At 41.5% G+C, this 21,783-nt stretch overlaps 1 protein-coding gene across 3 annotated transcripts in view; it reads right to left on the bottom strand.

Moving 5' to 3' along the window:
* Positions 1 to 14,940: 14,940 nt before the first annotated feature.
* tnfaip2a (tumor necrosis factor, alpha-induced protein 2a) overlaps positions 14,941 to 21,783 on the bottom strand; it is a 29,859-nt gene continuing 23,016 nt past the window's right edge. For all 3 annotated transcript variants that reach the window (XM_081379547.1, XM_081379549.1, XM_081379548.1), the window contains 5 exons: positions 18,261 to 18,387; positions 17,940 to 18,065; positions 17,634 to 17,789; positions 16,639 to 16,760; positions 14,941 to 16,419 (listed from right to left, as the gene is read on the bottom strand). In XM_081379547.1, coding sequence (XP_081235673.1) covers positions 16,260 to 16,419; positions 16,639 to 16,760; positions 17,634 to 17,789; positions 17,940 to 18,065; positions 18,261 to 18,387 — 691 coding nt within the window. In that variant the 3' untranslated portion in view covers positions 14,941 to 16,259. The remainder of the gene's footprint in view (positions 16,420 to 16,638; positions 16,761 to 17,633; positions 17,790 to 17,939; positions 18,066 to 18,260; positions 18,388 to 21,783) is intronic.

Here is a 21,783-nt window from a genome sequence, read left to right as displayed (position 1 = left end):
TGGACGGGAGGAGAAGCTCGCGGGCAATCGGGGGGACGTAGAGGCAAAATGACAATATAATTAATCAGAATACCTAGCAAAAGTTGCTCCTGCTCCTAGCTCATGGACAGCTCCTACTCACACTCTCCGTCTCTGCAAGTTTCGAAAGGGAATGATTCAGATTTCTCTAGGCACAGCTACTAGAAGACAGACGGGTTGCTCACGTGGTCCGTGTAACGCTTTGTAGGGATGTCCCGATACCACTTTTTGCAGAACGAGTCCGATACCGATACTTAGATTTTTGGTACTCGCCGATACCGATACCGTAACCGATACCTGAATTTTCACTGCATTTGTAATTTTTAAATGTATTAGTAGATAAACCAAAAGAATATAAATCATATTAGTTGGCTTAATTTGTTCATCAAATATATATTTCTTTCAGTTATTTTCATGCTTAGTTAAGCCTGCTAAAATGCATTGTATGAGTTTCTGTTACTGTCACTGTTCATTCTATTGCTCAATCATATTTTATCTTTCATTTAATAGCCACAGCAATATTTAGAGCTGCTTCAGCAGGGCTCAGTGCTGAGGATCGTGTCAGCGGTTCAAATGTTTGTCAAAACCAGTGAAATATCAATTATTTAATCCAATTTTGATAGGCCTATTACAAAAACTACCAGCATAATTAATGTGAATTTAAAACAAGCAGTCAGTAACAAAATAAGAACAAACAATCGAATTACAAAAAGGACAAATAAATACAATAGAACAAAGAAAGACAAATGAAATAAACAGTGTTTTTAGAGTTTTTCGGGTAGATCTAACTTGTACAGAAATTTCAAAAAAGTAATCAAATGTGAAAAAAGCATTCATTACTGTATGAATTATATATAGATGGATATTTTTGTAAAGTTGAAAAGGGTAGCCTATTTAGTCAAGAGCAGTGAGTATTTCTTTGTCCTTTGTTTGATTAACATTAGACTGCTGCTGCCCCTTTAAGACCGAACGCACCGCACCGACCGCATTTGAACATGCTACGTTCATTTGAGATATAACCGACTTTGTTTACTATAGGATACTCGCCAAGACAGGCGTTATTACACAATTTTGTGTGAATTCGTCCGTACAAGCGCAATATGTGAAAGTCTATTTAATTCAGTATTCGTGCGCTGAGACGCTGCTTTGGATGTTTGCGTTCATGAAACTTGACCTGCACACGTCCTGTAATAATGTAGGGAACCACTCGGTATACTTAAATCAGGTAACAGTTCATGTTTTACTTTACTTACATTTAGTTTTCATCCAAATAACATGTGCTGAGTGAGTGAACAATCAGCAATCAAGAGCATCCAACAGAAGTGCGCTCTCTCTCTCTCTCTCTCTCTCTCTCTCTCTCTCTCTCTCTCTCTCTCTCTCGTCAGTTAACGTTAATAATAAGCTGCCTGATGCCTCGTTTTATTTTCTTTGCCATTGACATCCGACTGAACAAACTTTCCACTGATGTCTGTTTAAAGGGATGTGCTCGACCAGCTCGCGCGTCTATGCCTCACAGTTCACCTCCACAAAGCACTCGCGGCGGCCAGTTTCGTTTTGCAAAATGTACGTGGTATCGGTGCGTGGTATCGGCGAATTTTTATGAGTACGAGGACGAGTATATGAGGACAGTATCGGCCCGATCCCCGATGCCAGTATCGGTATCGGGCCATCCCTACTTTGCTCGGTTTGAGTCTGCGCGTCAGGAAAGGAAGTGCTAAGAAATAGCTAAAAATGGGCTTCACTTGTCTCAATTGAGTTCCAATGGGGTTGCTGTGTCCATTTCTTTTACTGTCTATGGCTCTAAGTTGACTTTACTAGTTCCAGCTTCACCGTCACATGCACCTTTTTTAAAATATTTGTTTAGAAAATCTCCCAGGCCTCTATTTTCTTCTTCTCTTCTTCTCTTTTCTGAGCACCGGACATTTTGAGCGTACTGATCTTCAAATCAAATGACATCAAATTTTAATCAGTGGCCAAACCATTTTTGTGTTGGGGGTGTTTTGTTGTTGTTGTTTTTTTACCACTATTTCAAGGACAATTAGGAAGAAAACAAATAAAAAGCTTTTATGTAACTCAAATATTACATATTTTTTTCCACAAATAGGACTATTTTAAAATGTTTTAAAAAATTATTCCATAATTTAATGAGGACCCAGTCCTGTTCCACGATTGGCCAGATCCATTGCATGACAATGATCACATGCGTTGCGTGTTTATTCAAACACCTTTAGTTCCTCTAAAGCGCACAAATCAGTTTTTTATAACAGTAAACACTCTTTTCATGTAGTTGTGATGTTATATTGTGTCATGTTTATCAAAATAAAACTGGTTAAAAAACGTAGACTCCACTTCATTGATAGTAGCTTATGTTGAACTTTATTCTTGTTCAAACAGACGCTGTGTGAAGCAGTAGGCCCTACATAAAGTATTGAATGAAAATGTCTCTGAAACATTATTTGGCAAATATTGCATTTATTTCACTTCAGCTGTGGTAAAGTATGCAAACACCACGTGAGCGGTCACTACGGGAACCAGAAAGTGTCCGACTTCACGTCTCCGTTTGCAGCTCCTCCCGCCTGCACGCGGCTACTCTCGCCGATCGGATACATCCAGCCGCAGCCGATGTCGAACACACCTCTTGATTTGTGTGGATACGTCATCGGTTCGGTATGAGTGTTGCTTCCGGAAAAAGGAGTTAGATAACTATCTTTGTCATTGACGTTATTGTGTCATATATAGGGCTGTATATTATTGCATTTCCAGGTTAGAATAGTTATAGTATATTGTTATTATTAATTATAGTAGCTATATTATAGTCTTGTTATATGAATTAGATAAGATTATTTGGATTTTTGGATGTGGACTGGATTGCTTTTTGATTTGGATTGCCCTTCTGGATTTGTTTGCTTTTGTGACCTCCTCCTTTTTCCTGGAAATGGAGCTAGCAAGAAAGAGGAAATCCTCATAAATACCAACTGGCACTGGCATTTTTATGTTCCCCTGCATCCTCTGTTCCTTGTGAAAGGATCTTTTCCAAGGATGGAGAGATTTTGTCAGAGAAGAGGAATTGTCTAAACCCCAACACACTTGAAATAATTCTGTTTCCAAATAAAAATCTATTGTAATTCTTCCTTCACCCACCCCAAAATGCAGTGTTGCAGTTTGCTCCTCTATATCCCCAGTCCAATAAGCACCAATAAACACTGCACAAAACTAGTAACAGTTCACTGCACAATAACCCCCAGAATCAATTTTTTACCACCCCAGACTATGCTGTTGCAGTTTACTTTACTACACTCCCTCTACCATAAGCACTGCACTCAACACAGTGTCACACTTGTGTTCATACTGTCATTATCCAAAATATTTATGAATAATTAATTAACTGTGTGTGTGTGTGACAGTTATCTCTGCACAAGTAAATTCAGACAGAGAAAGATACATATTTTATATTATACCCAGGCAATGGACAAATGTCTGCTCAGGTCTTTTTTAAAGGTTACAGACATTAACAGTGAGACGAAAATAAATAAAAGTAGAGTTCAGATGCAAAAGCCTCTAAGTGCCATCTGAAATTTTCATCTAGAATGATCATTTTCATAAAGCTTGTATATTTAATTTCAGTAATTTCACTTAAATTACAATTAATAGGTAATTTGCATTGACATTTAAGTGACATTATTGAAATTAAATATACAAGCTTGATAAAAAGATCATTCTAGAAGAAAATTTCAGATGGCACTTGGATGCTTTTGCATCTGAAGTTTTCAAATGTTTATTTATCGGGGGACGACACTGGTTCAGAATGAATTAATTTTACTGCTATTTCTTTGCACAGTAGCTAGGTGTCAATAGTGAGCAATGCTGAATGAAGCTTCGAGTAATGAACCTTTGGCTGAAGCAATGGGCTGCGAGGTCTCAGTGGTTCAGGAAGCCTCATTTTGCCATCACTAGGCAAAGGTCAAAGTCCACAATAACAGTCAGAATGAGTGAATAATCCAGAAGCAGAAGGCAAACTCGTAATCCAAGAAACAGGCTGGTACAGGTCGGTGACAAGCAACAAACACAGGGAAAAAAAACTCTGAGAATAACTCACAGACAGGTTTAGTCAACAGGACTGCACCTGTTTCAACTCAAGACTGAGCAAAGACCTCAAGACAACAAGGGTTTTAAATAGGCAGCTTAACAAGGTTCAGGTGATAATGAGTAAAAAATCAATGAGAACATGTGACAGGCATAAAACAAAAAACACTGAGGACATCTCATGGCTAAAAAAAGGAACAACAGTCACATAATTCATGACAGTTTGCATCTGTGTTGTGTTGTTCATGGGCAACATTCACAATGTGGCAAGATTCACAAGTGCGGAAAGAGGCTTTAATGTCACTGCTGCCTGTTCCATGAATGCCGCTGGGCAGTTTGTACCACCACTGTTCATTTTTCCATGAAAACGAATGAATGAGCGCCTGCTGTGTGGTGCCCCAGCAGGATCGATTGGTGGAGTGACTGACTCAGGGTGGATGGACAGTACACTGTTTCACCAGTGGCTGAGACATTTTTGTGACAGCACTGGATGCACTCCTCAGAGGCCTCACATTCTGATATTGGATGGCCACCACTCGCATAAGACCCTCGAGGCTGTGTTGCTTGCCAGAGAGCGTGGGGTGATAATGATTACCATCCCACCCCACTGCAGCCACAAGATGCAGCCATTAGACCACACCTTTTCCAAGTCTGTTAAGTCAAAATACAAAACAGCTGCAGATAACTGGATGACCTCTCACCCAGGACAACAAATTGATATTTATGCTGTGTGTGGGCTTTTCGATAAAGCCTACTCAGCTTCAGCGTGTGTGGGGAAGGGCCAAAAGGGTTTCAAGGCCTGTGGGATGTGGCCTGTTGACAAGACCGTCCACAAAGATGAAGACTTTGAAGGAGCCGAAGGTGGTTAACAATTACAACTACTATTACTATGAGGCTAGTGTCATCGTCATCATCATCTTCATCATCACTTAATTGTGTGTGTGTGTGTGTGTGTGTTCTCTTGACAGGCCCCAGTGGATCATCTGTGGTCCCCAGCACTAGCGCCCACTCCCAACCACAACCTGGGACAAGTCTCCAGAGGCCAGCTGAACATGGTAAGAAAAACTATGTATTTTAAAGAGCTTATACTATAATTTGCCTTCCAGTCACTTGAAGACACACTCTAGCTGGTCATTTAATTTGTATTACAACCTTTATTACTGTTAGGCTACTGTCATTGTCATCATCATCATTGTCATCATCTTATTCATCACTAAATTTTGTGTTTGTGTGTGTGTGTGTGTGTGTGTGTGTGTGTGTGTGTGTGTGTGTGTGTGTGTGTGTGTGTGTGTGTGTGTGCGTGTGTGTGTGTGTGTGTGTGTGTGTGTGTGTGTTCGTTTGACAGGCCCCAGTGGGTTTCTGTATTCTAATGTATTTTTTATTCCTTTTTAAAGGACAGAGACAGTCACCCTCCTCGATTCTAGAAGAGCTGTCCCCTATAGGCCAAACATAAAAAACAAGAGGCCACGAAAGAGGGCATGTGAATCTTCAGCTGTGCTGACCTCCTCGCCATATAAAAAAAATGTTGGAGGACAAGACAGCTGCACGAAACAGAGGCACACAAAAAAAAAGTTCAACGCAAAAGCGCAGCTGAAGTGAAGAATAAGAAGAAAGAAGATGATACAGAATGCCTCTACTGTGGGGAGTTATTTTCAATAAGTGGGGTAAGCTGTGAGGGGTGCCAAAAGTGGGAACATGTAGATTGTTCCAATGAAATTCGAGGGGAATTCATCTGCGAAATGTGCATGGATGAACAGTGAATGCCTAATGAATTAATGTTTATTTATTTATTTATTTATTTATTTATTTATTACAACATATTTGTTTGCATGGCTTAGTTATATGTATTGTAAGGACCACCCATTGGCCCAAAGACGGAATCCAACGGTCTGGGCGAAGGGTTAATGCGTGAATGTCTTTCCAGCGCTCCAGTGAAGTTCACTTAATTTATTGGAATTTAGTTTAAATATTACTTTAGCTCTACGCTTAATCTGACTCCAATTTCAAATGATAATCAAATTTAGATTGGGTTTCTTATTAGAAAATAGTCATAAATATTGATTATTAATTAATTTTAGATCTTTGATTATTCTGAGTATCCCATACTTTAAATTATTAATTCATTAAAGGTGCCATGTGTAAAAATTGAGGTAAAAATATCCAAAAAATGAGCTACACGCATCATTGAACCTGATGTCAATCGTGTGGAAAGTACAGCCCACTGCTACATTTCAGTTCAGGGAAGAGAGCGGAAGAATGGCTGAAGCCCTTGGCAAGAGACCCCTACCACCACCACAACCACCCGCTGCAGGGAGAAAAACGTGCTCGGAATCGCAAACTACGTGACCTATATTATGTTTATTAAATGGCTTTCCTGAGGTAAATCTGACATAATTGTTCTCCAGCTATGTTATTGACCTCTTCACGCTGATAAAAAACACTGATGGATGAGGAATACATTTTGGTAAGTTGTAGCCTACTGTATCTTTCAACAGTGTTCGTGTTTTTTTACTATTAGCTAGTAGAGATGATCGGTTCACGTGCGCTAGGGATCTGTCGTGTAACATTTACAAGCGCCAAAACGGTATTTATTGTTTGAATTGCGTAATAAAATTGACAGAATCTGAGAGCTGAGATTTTTTTATATCATAACTAACCTGGGGTGCGTTCTCCGAAACTACCTTAACGCTACGTCGTTCTTAAGTTGTACCTTAAGAAGTACCTTATCGTTAATACGTGGTTTCCGAAACCTTCTTAGTTAAGTATACCTTCTGTAAGTCATACGTTCGTAAGGTTGGTCTGGAGCGCTCTTAGCTATACCTTATCGCTGCTGACAGTTCATACCGCTAGTGGCCACCACTACGCAAAAAGCTTTTTTACATCGCAGTTTAATTACACAGAGAAAATTTTATATGAACATTTAATATAAAATCTGATTTAGTATTAAAATTACATTTTTACTTTACTTTAAAATTTTACACATAAAATACTTAAGTTGTTATAGCCTACACCCAGTGTATGGAAGTGTTTTCATTAATAAAGTTTCCATACACTAATGGTTGTTAGCTTTTTTAATTACTATCCTAAGGCACATTAGCTGGCGAACCATTTGACAGAAAAGGCTTAGGAGTCTATATAAAGAAAGATGAGTTGCACAAACTTTAAAGCTATATGTCACGATCCACACATGAACAGAAGAAAGGTAGATCCAATATGCAGTATGTTACTTTAATGTTAGGGTAATCCAATCTCATAAACAGTCCAGGCAAAGGTCAATATCCAATACAGCAATCCAAACATAAACAGGAACAAAACAAACGGCAAGAACAGAACTCGAAGTGGTGTGATACAAACAAGGACTCCGTGACACATACTGAACAGACAGGGTTATATACACAGGGAAATGACAATGCTAATGGGGAACAGGCTGAGTGCAATGATCAGTGATAAGGGGCAGCTGAGTGCAATGAAAAGACAAGGATCATGGGGGATGTAGTTCAAGAGTGTAATGGACACCGTGGGGGAAGGAGGACATCTAGTGGTGACCCAAGAAACATAAACCAGACACTGTGACATAACCCCCCCTCTACGGAGCGGCTACCAGACGCTCCAAGACCCACAAACACAAACAAAACCAGAGTCAAGGAGGGAGGTGGAACGGTGGAGGATCAGGGGGTGGGATGGGGGGCCAGGTCCATGGAGGGGAACAGGAACAGGGGGTGATGGCTTAGCCGGTGGCCAGGGCGAAGCAGACAGTTCATCGGCCGGCCAGGGTGAAGCAGACGACAGTCCATCGGGTAGCCTGGGCGGAGCAGGCTGTGCAGACGGCCAGGGCAGAAACATCAGTCCATCAGGCGGCCAGGGCAGAGCAGACAGTCCCTCGGGTGGCCAGGACAGAGGAGACTTTCCCTCGGGCGGCCAGGACAGAGGAGACTTTCCCTCGGGCGGCCAGGACAGAGGAGACTTTCCCTCGGGCGGCCAGGACAGAGGAGACTTTCCCTCGGGCGGCCAGGACAGAGGAGACTTTCCCTCGGGCGGCCAGGACAGAGGAGACTTTCCCTCGGGCGGCCAGGACAGAGGAGACTTTCCCTCGGGCGGCCAGGACAGAGGAGACTTTCCCTCGGGCGGCCAGGACAGAGGAGACTTTCCCTCGGGCGGCCAGGACAGAGGAGACTTTCCCTCGGGCGGCCAGGACAGAGGAGACTTTCCCTCGGGCGGCCAGGACAGAGGAGACTTTCCCTCGGGCGGCCAGGACAGAGGAGACTTTCCCTCGGGCGGCCAGGACAGAGGAGACTTTCCCTCGGGCGGCCAGGACAGAGGAGACTTTCCCTCGGGCGGCCAGGGCGGAGACTTTCCCTCGGGCGGCCAGGGCGGAGACTTTCCCTCGGGCGGCCAGGGCGGAGACTTTCCCTCGGGCGGCCAGGGCGGAGACGACCACTCGGGCGGCCACGGCGGAGCAGAAGACAGGTAGATCCAATATGCAGTATGTTACTTTAATGTTAGGGTAATCCAATCTCATAAACAGTCCAGGCAAAGGTCAATATCCAATACAGCAATCCAAACATAAACAGGAACAAAACAAACGGCAAGAACAGAACTCGAAGTGGTGTGATACAAACAAGGACTCCGTGACACATACTGAACAGACAGGGTTATATACACAGGGAAATGACAATGCTAATGGGGAACAGGCTGAGTGCAATGATCAGTGATAAGGGGCAGCTGAGTGCAATGAAAAGACAAGGATCATGGGGGATGTAGTTCAAGAGTGTAATGGACACCGTGGGGGAAGGAGGACATCTAGTGGTGACCCAAGGAACATAAACCAGACACTGTGACACTATAGCAGCGAGACAGCGAGTACTTGTTTTAAATCAAAGACGGCGCCGTCCGCGGAGCCAGTTAGTGTATGTCAACTACATGGCTGGTGGATAATCAGCATAGCCTACGTTGTGGAGAACATTAACACACTTATGGCCGTGACGGTTTGGGATTGCACACTTGCTAAATTATAAACACATACTCATATTTATTTCTGCATGTACATATTTCAATGAGCCCCGACAAATGCAGTTTGTACTATTTCTAAAACGCTTCTTTATAAAGAACATTGTTTTCTCAATACTTTACCTATACCGCTGTGAAGGAAAGAGCGCACAATCGATCATCGAGGCATCGATATCAACCTATTCAGCACCTCCACCATGGACAGCGCCTGCTAAGGTCGAACTTAAGAAGGTTTACCTTAAGCAACATCCTAAGGTATAGTTCGGAGAACACACGTAGGAAAGGTATACCTGTAGTTAAGGTGTACCTTTTGAGTCTTCGTAGCGCGCTAAGAGACAACGTTATCGGAGAACGCACCCCTGCTCTGTCTAGTCTGTCGGTCTCCGTGTCCTCTTTGCTTTACGATTTTTCTGTACGTGAGAAAATTGATGTGTGGCGTGAGAGCGTGTGAAAAGTCTCAATTGCGTGTGTCTCACGAATATGAACATATTCACTGGTAAAGGTGAAGGGGAGTAGCTTGAAGATGTCATATTTCAAAATCATTTGACATCAACCAACGTTCCTCTGGAGTCAAAACGTCCTCTATTAGGAGTTGGCTCGGCTTCGGCTATGGCTCTAGGGTCGTTGTGAAGGTAGGGGCGGAGCATAGAGACTATGCCGTTTCTCGGTTGTTACTCTAGAGTAGACCAAATCACTTTCTGGAGGTATACTGCCCCCATCTGGTATGGAATGTGGAGTATGAATTGATTTTTTGGTGGACATTACACAAGGCACCTTTAAGGGACCCGATGCCGCACAGAGTCACACGCCTCGGGTTTACGTGGATTTCACGGACACAGCCTCGCCAGTCTGATCTTGGTCAGAGGGTGCAGGGTTTGCTAATATCTCTTTAGTCGGTTGCCTACTGCTCACTCATACAAAAAAGTGTAGTTTATTTAGCCACTTCCTTACAACTTGCCAAGTCAGTGATAAGACAGAGTCAAAAGGTCTTCAGATGACGTGCCTACTGCTCCGTTCATATGCGCCTTTAGTTTGACCTATCCTGGACACAGAGCTGCGGTAGCACCAGCCTCCTCATAGTCTACTAAAATAATGATTTCAGAAAACTTCAGTATAAATCAAGATGTAACATTTATTTGTCAGGTAAAAATGTACCATTCAAATTACACAAGTAAATGATTAAAAGCCAGTTCAGAAAAAATAAATACATAACATCAGTTACTCAAAGATGACACTAAAAGTAAGCAATGCATTCTTGACAGATTCACACAGTGGTGTGTGAGTGTTTTCCAACGGGAAAACACTGAAACAGCACTGTATGGGGTATGTTCCTGGTTAAAGGGTCCCAAAGACTGCTCTGTCACCTAGCCTTAAATACCCAGACCAGAACAAAAGGGTTGTATTCATGTACCCCAGGGCGTAGCACCTGGTTTCAGAGATATCTTGAAGAGACATCACCCAGAGAGGAGAACAGGATTCTCCTAAGTTCTCAATCTTTCTCATTAAACCAATGACTGCAATGAAATTAAGACCATTTTACCAATCACACTGAGACACTTAAAATGATACCAAACATGTAAAGGAAAAACAATAGATTCACAAGATACATCATATGTGATATAGACAATCTCAGTGAACTTTTAGTGACTTGACTGGGGGAAGAGGAAGGGTGGAGGGAGAGGGGGATGCAGAGATAAGGATGTAGAAAGGTGTGGACAGGACAATGTCCTGTGCTCTGACTTTGCTATCTTCTGTCCAGGGTGTGTTTTATGGCTTTATTGCAGGGTGAGTTTTGTCTTAGCAAGAAAATCAGTTCTTACAGTATAAATATAAATGTAAAAAAATGGCTATTTTGGACATTCCTGAAATAAATATTAATATGTATACATGTTGATACATTACTTGCCTTTTACTTTTAGAGATTAAAAACTATAGTCTGTTCATTTTGCTGTTGATCTATGAAGCAAACTGATTGGTAAGAAAGGGGGCATTTTATGTCATGGTTCTGCCTTCATGTCCTAGATCTTTCTTGTTTTGAGGCAGGATCATGACAGACCCATGTTTTGTGTGTAAGCACATGGCCATTTGTTTGGCTGTGTGCTTGCGTTGTCTCGTCATGTAACCCCGCCCCCCTGTTATCTCATCTCGTTATCATTAGATTATTGCTTTACCTGTGTCACCTGTTCCTGATTAGTTTGCTCCCTATTTAATCCCCTTGTGTTTGCTGTCCTGGGCCGGTTCATTGCCAATCTTTATGTTGATTCATTTGTGAGTAACCTGTTGAGAAGTCTTGTGAAGTATTTGATCCTGTCTTAGCTGTTAGTTTATTGTTCTGTTTTCTGTCAGTCTTAGTCTAGTCTAGTTAGTCATTCCTGTCTTGTTTGCCCCCTCGTGGGTTTTGTTTTCCCTGTTTTGTCTTAATAAATCTGTGTGTATTGCATACCGTCTGCGATTGGGTTCATCTCTCTGCAACCCCATGACAGAATGAACCGGCCAAAGAAGAACCCAGCAGAAAGTGTGTCCTCCCAGTTCCAGCAACAAATGAAGTTCAATGAACAATGCTGGTTGTCGGCTTCCACCGACAGAAAGAGGGTCAACCTCCCATTCTCGTCTGAGGGTGAGTGGATCCTTAAGAATTATGCCCGTCTCTGGGATCGTTTCTCCCGGGAGGAGCAGCCAGCTTCATCCTCGGTCTCCGCCTTCCGCCTCGCTGCCAGTGGTCCCAGAGGATCGCGTCCTGGCTGTTGTTGCCCAGGGTGTTCAGGCTGGGACTGTTTCGTCTCCCGAGGTTTTACCCACACCTGCTGATCTCCGTGGCAAACGAGGGAGGCGAACTTCATGGGATTCTCCTTCGGAGTCATCTTCTACAGAGTCAGCGTTGCCCGAGAACGCCCTCCCAGCTCCAGTTACGGTTCCAGCTGAACATCTCCAACTGGTCGCTAGCCCAGCTACAGATTCGGCTTCGCGTTCAAGGAAAAAGAAGAGGAGAAAGGGAGCCTCTCGCTCTTCATCTCTAGCTGTCCCAAGCGCTGTTCCTGAGGCCGCCACTGCAAGCGCTGTTCCTGAGGCCGCCACGGCAAGCGCTGTTCCTGAGGCCGCCACGGCAAGCGCTGTTCCTGAGGCCGCCACGGCAAGCGCTGTTCCTGAGGCCGCCACGGCAAGCGCTGTTCCTGAGGCCGCCACGGCAAGCGCTGTTCCTGAGGCCGCCACGGCAAGCGCTGTTCCTGAGGCCGCCACGGCAAGCGCTGTTCCTGAGGCCGCCACGGCAAGCGCTGTTCCTGAGGCCGCCACGGCAAGCGCTGTTCCTTAGGCCGCCACGGCAAGCGCTGTTCCTGAGGCCGCCACGGCAAGCGCTGTTCCAGAGTCTGCAGTCATGAGGGCTGCAGAGCGAGCAGCGGCCGATTCAGCTGCTAAGGCTGTTTTGCGGTCGGTTTCGGCGAGCCACGAGATGCCGATTGTCATCGCTGTAAGAACCTTGTCCGAGTATCTGTCCAGTCTAGCCAAGATTCTGGAGATGCCTGTCCCAGCTGATGTGTCCAGTCCTGTCCCAGCTATTGTGTCCAGCCCTGTCCCAGCTGATGTGTCCAGCCCTGTCCCAGCTAATGTGTCCAGCCCTGTTCCAGCAGATGGGTCCAGTCCTGTCCCAGCTGACAGGAGGATGTCTGTGTCCAGTCCTGTCCCAGCTAATGTGTTCAGCCCTGTCCCTAATTTTGTGTCCAGCCCTGTCCCAGCATCACAGTCTACATCTTTCTCCACTTCCTTACCACCTGCCTCACCCATTGTCTTCGCTCCGCTGCCGGCTGTAGCTGTTCCCTCTGTCACCACTTCACCCCGGACTGTTTCCCCCAAGACTGTCCCTCGTGTGTCCCCATCCATGTCTGCCCGGACCCCTCGCCGTCAGCCCTCGTCCTGTCCACCCAAGACCCCTAGTCCACCCATCCACCCTGGACTGCCCCCTAAGGACTTTGTGTTTCCCCCCAGTCCTCCCATCCACCCTGGACATTCCCCTATGAACTCTGTGTTGTCTCCGCCTCCTCTTCCTTGTTTTTTATTTTTATTATGTCACCCCAATCCTGTCATTGTGTATTCATGTCTGCCTTTATTAGTTTTTGTCATGTATTGTTGGTTTGTGTCTATGTCTCAGTCGGTCTTGTCCCGTGTTTCATGTTCCCTCTAGGGAGCGTCTGGAAGCCGCTCCTTGGGGGGAGGGTTCTGTCATGGTTCTGCCTTCATGTCCTAGATCTTTCTTGTTTTGAGGCAGGATCATGACAGACCCATGTTTTGTGTGTAAGCACATGGCCATTTGTTTGGCTGTGTGCTTGCGTTGTCTCGTCATGTAACCCCGCCCCCCTGTTATCTCATCTCGTTATCATTAGATTATTGCTTTACCTGTGTCACCTGTTCCTGATTAGTTTGCTCCCTATTTAATCCCCTTGTGTTTGCTGTCCTGGGCCGGTTCATTGCCAATCTTTATGTCGATTCATTTGTGAGTAACCTGTTGAGAAGTCTTGTGAAGTATTTGATCCTGTCTTAGCTGTAAGTTTATTGTTCTGTTTTCTGTCAGTCTTAGTCTAGTCTAGTTAGTCATTCCTGTCTTGTTTGCCCCCTCGTGGGTTTTGTTTTCCCTGTTTTGTCTTAATAAATCTGTGTGTATTGCATACTGTCTGCGATTGGGTTCATCTCTCTGCAACCCCATGACATTTTACCCCACCGCTGGGGCAAAACGCCCCCTTTGTTCAAAAATATTATCAAAATACTAATTAATTATGAAGGCTGAGCAATTTTAATATTTGGTGAATAACTCCTGCCATAGTCACTCAAAACTGGGATGGCATTTCTAGTCACATTTATGTTTTGTTTCACAGTAATGTCACACTCTACCCTATTTGTTGGTTGGGTTTCCCTGGGGTGGTCTTAATGCGACCACTTACCTCGTTTATTGGTTAAGTCCGCCCCTGTACTTAATCATTGAGATTGTGCCAATTCCCACACTTGGGTAATTATAGTGTAAGTGTGTCCCATTGGGTAAAGTTTTACTCACTTTCACCCTTCGCTCCCACGCTTTGACCAAATACAGGAAATGGGACGTCATGTAGGCTAAGAAGACAAGTTGTCGGGTGTAAAGGACACATACTGGGACTGTATCTGAAATTACCCCTATACCCTAATTCACTATTCATTATACACTATGGTCCACTAAATAAGTGAATGACAACCAGAATGACAACCTTTTCAGCTGTAAAGCATTTGAACCCCTCACAGTTTTTTCAGGGGCACCGAAAGGGGGGTGGGGTAGTAAAACTGTGCTGTGCGGAGCCCAACAACAACAGCAGCACAATACATCTTTCATATCAGTGAATATTAATCCAAACAACAGAAATAACGTATCAATCAAACACTGTACACTTCTGCAGCACGTTCGCTTCATTGCAAGGAACTGTTTTGTACTGTATTATGAGTACAATCTAGCGTAGCCTAAGTCCTAATTTTTTTGTCGAAATCAACATCAATAGAATTAGGAAAATGTTTACTTGCTGTTCAAAAGTAGTTTTAACGTTACTGAATAGTTATCCTAGTTCCGGTTATAGTGATTCAGTTTCTAGTTATAGCCTAGCTAATGGATGCTTCTCTATACATAAAGTCACTATGAAATCAAAATTGACAATTCTTATTTTCATGGAATATTGCAGTATTTTATTATAAATTATTTGACCCAACACACACACACACACACACACACACACACACACACACACACACACACACACACACACTGTATATTCATTCATGTGCCCTTCTCTTGAATAGGGGACAAAGGACCATCAAAACTTTTGTTCCATGACAAATTTTATTTAGCTATAGGAGAAAGACATACAGTGACAGCAAAGATAAAAAAAAAAAAGTCAAACAACATTGTCTACTCTGACAATGGGATTTCTTTATATGTACCATTTTGGCTGATGATGGCTTATGATGGCAATCTTATGATTGTATTGATGGCTTACGATAAACAGTTTGTTATTGTGAAGCAAGGCCTTAGCTGGATTATAATACATATAGGCCTACATGCATTTTAGCCGAACATTTAACTAATTGTCTTTATTTTCAGAGCTTTCAAATAGAAATATGTATATTGAGTCCATTGTGAAAACAGTCTCCGCTAGACCGCTAATTTCACCATGTATTCCCACAAGCCACATTGTTTTTCTCTTGCTCTCTAAATATCTTCTTACAGCTGCTTCCCCCTGCATTCAATTCGGTCACTCCAATCAAACATTCAAATAAAACTAAAACACAGTACACAGAGATAAATATACACCTTTTGACATTTTAGAGGTTACATACTTCTGAGGTTTTCTCAACTGACAATCTCAGTGCTCTCAAATTATCAACACATCCATATAAACACATTTTGTATTTAACAGTACGTTGAAACAGCACATTTTATTCTAAATAAATATTTTATTCCTGACCTTAGTGATAGAGAAGAGTAAAAATCTGAAACTAACAGAATAAGTTATTCTGTACTCATCACTGTGCTCTTACAGTTTTTCTCGATTGTTTACACACATTTTTTGGTACTTGAGACACAATGACCACAACATGTAACTCATTCACCAACCCCCTGAGCCAATTCTGCTAAACTACAAGCACAATTCCTGCTTTACACTCAAATTGCAGTTCTAAAACACACTTTTTTCAAAACACTACACACAATTCTCTGCTTTTGGCACAATTTTCATGCAGAAAATCTCTTGTTTTCACAAGGAACACACAGCCATTCAAATATGCACACTGACTCATCACATGGGCAAACACCCGTCACACAGTTTTACAATTAGCAATCAGAGCTTTAGCATGAAAGGGCAACAGGGCAGCTCTTCAATGGAGCAATGGATGCCAACATTGGATTTTTTTCTTTTTTTTTACTGTAACTGTATACAGTCAATTCTTCTGTTGTTTTGTATGTAGCCCACTGTATGTACAACTTTGTGTTGGTTGGGATGTATACTGTGTAAATTGTTTTTTTGTACCAGTATTTGTGTAAACAACTGAGAAAAACTGTAATAAATATTAAATAACATAATACTGATTATGTATCACAAGTTGCATCACAGTTGATTACATTAGCCATGGATGTAACATGGCATTCAGATGATTTTTCGTTTGACCAGTACTTTAGAGAAGAAGGCAGGGGAGGACACAGTGTCCTGTGTGCCTCTGTTTTCACTCAAACACCTTTTTATCCTACGCACATCTGAGCTTGAAAGGTTGGTCTTCAGGTTCAGGACAGCAAGAACATGCTGCTCACTAGTGGAGAGTGACAACAAAGATAACTGATAAAAAAGACAAACACTGGAAGATTGATTGTTTATCTTTCATTTTCCTAATGACATTATTACTAATATGTATGTTGTAAATAGTTATTTGTATAAAGAATGAGACATGTGAAAATAAGATATCTTGCTGGTTTCTTTCCCATTCAGGTTAAATAACTGCATCTTGCCAGCTCACATCTATCAGACTCACCTAATGTCAGGATAGTCTCTTGCCAGTGTTGCAATCTCAATTTGCAAACTCCCATGATCCTGCAGTCTCAGAATCTCTGATAATTTGGGCAATATTTGACAGAGCCATTCCTCTTCAGATCCCTAGAGAATAATGTAAAGAGAATACACTGAAAAGGTCCATATTTTGCGTGTGCCTCAATGTCATATTGTGTCTTGTACGGCTCTGTAAACGCTGCTCCATCACTGTGAGTTTGAGTCACTTATAACGTGTATTTGAAAAAAAAAAAAAACACGCATCAAACATCTTTCCAAAACATGAGAATCATTTATGAACCTCTTGTCCAACAACAGACAACATTTAATAACATGCATAAAACAATGGTGCCAGACTTCTGTATGTTACTGTTAGTATGTCATGCACACAAATTTTTAAATATTTCGAATAATTTGAACAAATTAACCCTACAACACTCTAAAGCCTCTGCGGCTTTAATTATTATTTTATTGTTTCCAATGCAAAAGGAAACGGATAAAAACACAGAACATATTTACAATAATCAATTATTGTAATCAATTAACGCTAAATTATTTGCACATTTCTCTGCTATATTCACCACCAAAACTAACATTGTAGTTTAATCTGTTTGCACTTTTTGAAATGTTAATGTACTCATATAATGGCTTATGTGTGTGTGTGTGTGTGTGTGTGTTACTTTTAACATCCACTACACTATTGATTTACAATTCAGAGAACAGAAAAGTAAAGGAGAGAAATTAGAGGATAAAAAACAAACAAAAAAAAAAACATAATGAAAACCATGTGTCACTATGAGCCAGGAATTCCAGCGTTTTCCTAAATGGTTCCAGAATAAAGAAGGCGTTGGATTGTGTTTGCAAGTAAGAGTCAAAAGTTTATTTTTTTCTAAAATTGAATGTGGATGATAATCCTGATTGCACATGCTTTGGATGCATGTGTGTATGTTTATTACATGCAGCATCTGGATGTGATCTTACCACTTTGGCAAACACAGAGCAGATTTGGCTATTGTCATGGATGATGAACTCAGCAGCTGCATCTTGCTGTTGCTTGTCCTTCAGTTTTAGTTTTCTCTTCATCATTCGTCTCACATACTCAACCATTACTTCTACATGCAGCTCGGCCAGCAGTTCCTATACACACATAGAGACATGCAATCTTCAAATATATATCTATAGCTGTTTCTTAATCACCACATTAGTGAACAATGTAAGATTATATGTCGATTTACATCATGTTATAGGACTGTCGGAAACAATATTTGCTGTAAAAGTGATTCTGACCTCTCGGCAGACAGGCTTTAGCTCTTTGAATTGATCTATGTTATTCTCCAGCGCCTTCATCAGCTCCTCCTCAACCTCACAATGTCCAGCAAACCAGGCTTGAGTCCACAGCTTACAGTACATCGGCTGTACAGATAAACAAGTCTGGTTATTTCCAAAATGTAAAATTTAATTTAAGATATGAATTGTAAAGAAGCATCACGAACATGGAAGAAAAGCTCAATGCTATTTTCCCAGTAAGGACATGTAAAAATAAAAAATGATCAGGGCAGTATCTCCAGGTTAAAAAGTACTCTCGTGATTTTGTCCTTATTTACTAACCTTCAGTTCTGTGTGACTCCGACTGAGGAAGTATTTGTGACAGATGTTTTTGAGGTCTGCTAATGTGGACAGACAAGCCTTTCTAGTGTCTTCTGAGAAAAGATGCCCTGGTTTTTGTACATAATCCCTGAGGATATAGAGAAATAATGGTTGCTATATTATAATTTATTTTAATGAATTTTTTACATTTTATTTAAATTAAATACTGATAGTAGACTGCATGTTTTCGGTTAAAAGAGAGCTGTAATCTACATAAAGTTTTATATAAAAATGATATACAAATTCAAAAATGAGTAATATAAGACGTTACACTATTGTCAATTAAAGGAGCAGTAAGCAATTTGAAACACAGGGTGCTACTCGGTGCTACTCAAATTGATGCTTCCTCATTTCCTCGCTACGTCCACCAGCCCGTGACTCAGAAACCGATCGAACTCAGTCATCTTATTTGTTACGGTTGTCTATATCCATCCGAGAGCTAATGCAGATAGAGCCTCAGAAAGTATTCTACAAGTAACTCAAAGACTGCAACTTATTTCTCCCGATGCACCAATGTTAATCATGGGTGATTTTAACCATTGTTTGATGGATAAGACCTTGAGAGACCTTTACCAATATGTCACATGTCCAACCAGACATAATAGGACTCTAGATTTATGGTATGGCTCTATAAAGGGTGCATATAAATCTCTCCCTCTTCCCCCGTTAGGTGGGGCTGACCATAATTGTATACAACTTGTCCCATTGTATCGTACAGCCCTAAGAAGGGGAAAAACTTTAATCAGACAGTCTAAGAACTGGACTGAAGATTCCATCTCGATCCTACAAGGGTGTTATGAATGCACTGATTGGGAAATGTTTAAAGAGTCATGTGCTGACATAGATGAACTTACTGATGTTGTCAGCTGTTATGTGTCATATTGTGTGGATAACATTATTCCTGTGAGGTCTGTAAAGGTCTATCCAAATAATAAACCATGGATAACTAAATCACTTAGGGTGCTGTTTAAGGAAAGACAGCGTGCATTTCGGGAAGGAAATCTTTTTGAGTTTAATCGGTTAAAAAAGGAAGTGAAATTGGAAATAAATATGGCGAAGGTGCATTATAAAGAAAAGATCAATTTGGGCTCAGCATGGGATGGCATGAAAACCATCGTTGGGACAAATCCTAAGAAAGATTCTAGCGTGGTATTGGAAGGGTATAGAGATGATTTTCAGCTTGCAAATGCATTTAATGAGTTTTATGTAAGGTTTGATACTTGTGATTTTGAGAATATTCGTAGTGAGCAGAAAAACAATTTAACTGTAAATGGATCTATCCCCTTTGCAGAACAGGATGTAATTAATGGGTTTAAACATTCCAAAGCCAGGAAAAGTGCAGGCCCTGATAATATTGAGGGTCGGCTGCTTATTTCCTGTGCAGAGCGATTGGGACCTATTTTTTATTATGTTTTTCAACTGTCCCTTACTCAACAGAAGGTGCCGAGATTATGGAAAACTTCCACAGTCATTCCAGTGGCGAAAAATAATCATTCAGTGGTACTAAATGATTTTAGGCCAGTTGCTTTGACCTCATTGGTTGCGAAGAGTTTTGAAAGATTGCTTAAAAAAGAGATTCGTACAAAGGAGGAAGATTCCCTTGACCCTCTTCAGTTTGCTTATAGGGCCAGGCGTGGGGTTGAGGATGCTACGGCCACTTTGTTGAATTTGGTACTTAAGCATCTAGAGGGAACTAAGACTCATGCTAGGATGTTATTTGTTGATTTTTCATCCGCTTTTAACACGATACAACCTCATATTTTAGTAGAGAAGCTTTTAAGGTTTGGTTTTGATTTTAGTATTGTTGGTTGGATCCTTGACTTTCTAACTGATCGCATTCAGAGAGTAAGGGTTAATGGTTGTTTGTCAGAGGTATTGTCTTCATCCACATGGTCCTCTCAGGAATGTGTCCTTTCTCCACTCCTGTATATTTTATACACTGATGATTGTAGAAGTAGGCATGACAATAGATTTATTGTAAAATTTGCAGATGATTCCGCGATTGTCAGCCTTCTTGATGTTGGTGAATGCGACCATGGCCCCGTGGTAGATGATTTTGTTAATTGGTGCAACGATGCATTCCTGCTAATAAATGTGTTAAAAACGAAAAACATGATTATTGACTTTAGGCGTAATCAAACTGATCGTAAGAGAACAACTATCAGAGCAGGAGGTTGATGTTGTGGAATCATATAAGTATCTGTGGTGTGTGATTGACAACAAGCTGAATTTTAATGTAAATGTGGAGACGATTTGTAAAAGGGGCCAGCAACGTCTGTACTGTCTTCGAAGACTGTCCAAATTTAAAGTTGATAGGTCGTTAATGATTCTGTTTTACAAATCTTATATTGAGTCGGTGCTAACATGTACCATGTTATGCTGGTATGGAATTCTTGGTGTGAAGGCAAAGACTGCTTTGGTGAAAATAGTAAATACTAGCAGTAAGATCTTAGGAGTTCAGCAGAGTCACCCTATCGACTTGTATAAACGGCAGGTAGTTAGGAAAGCCCGATCCATTTTAATGGTTCCTTCACATCCTCTCAATTCTGAGTTTCAGTTTCTACCCTCAGGATCTCGATTGAGATTTCCCTCTGTTAAAAGTAACAGGTATAAACATTCATTTATTCCTACTTCCATCTCTCTGTTAAATTCGGGTATGGGGGGGGGGTAGGTGGAAGGTAGTAGTTGTTTGGGTTTTGTGTATGTACTTTGTGTGTATACTTTTTTTTTTTTTTTTTTTTACAGAATTTTTTATGTATTGTAAATTGTCCCTTTGTATGCTGTCTTCCTGTAAAACCAATTGCCCTTCGGGGACATATACAAATAAAACATAAACATAACATAAACATCTTTCAAGGACTTTTCAATTCTCTAATTGCACCACGATGAGGCGAGGAACGAGGAGCGAGGAAGCTTCGGAGTCATGAGCGAGGATACACAAGTGTATCCTTCCCTCACATCCTAAAGGGGTGGAGCTGACACGAGGAAAGGAAGTGAGGGAAGGAAACAAGGATGCACAAATAAGAAGTTGAGAAGCACCTAACATGATATTTTGCTCTCTGGGAAGTCATGTTTACGATGTCAGGGGCGTTTAAGTAACTTTTGTTGGAGCAAGATGGCGGTTTATCTTCTTTTAATTACTCTACACAAAAATTATTTTCTTCTAGAAAATAAAGTACAAAAATTGCTTTTATATGTTTTAATTATTTAGGAAGCCACTGTAAACTTTATCATATTGTTTATTACAATCATGTACAAGCTATCATATTTTGAGCAGGCAAGTTAATTTTGTTGACAATGTCAATGCTCGTTCAGATCGGGCCTCCCACTGGTATTAACAACTTTTTGGTGGCGTTCATGTACATTCAACTCATAAATATAATCTTTTCCGACATGACTTGAATGCACCATTTGAAATTTACACCCAAACAAACACACCATACCCAAAAGAAACACCCCCCACCCCCTCATTGCTCCACACCCA

This window comes from Scardinius erythrophthalmus (assembly GCF_964197995.2).
Source record: "Scardinius erythrophthalmus genome assembly, chromosome: 11".
In the NCBI taxonomy this organism is placed as follows: domain Eukaryota; kingdom Metazoa; phylum Chordata; class Actinopteri; order Cypriniformes; family Leuciscidae; genus Scardinius; species Scardinius erythrophthalmus.
The sequence above is the reverse complement of the archived record's forward strand: the minus strand, read 5'-3'. Positions and strand labels throughout refer to the sequence as shown.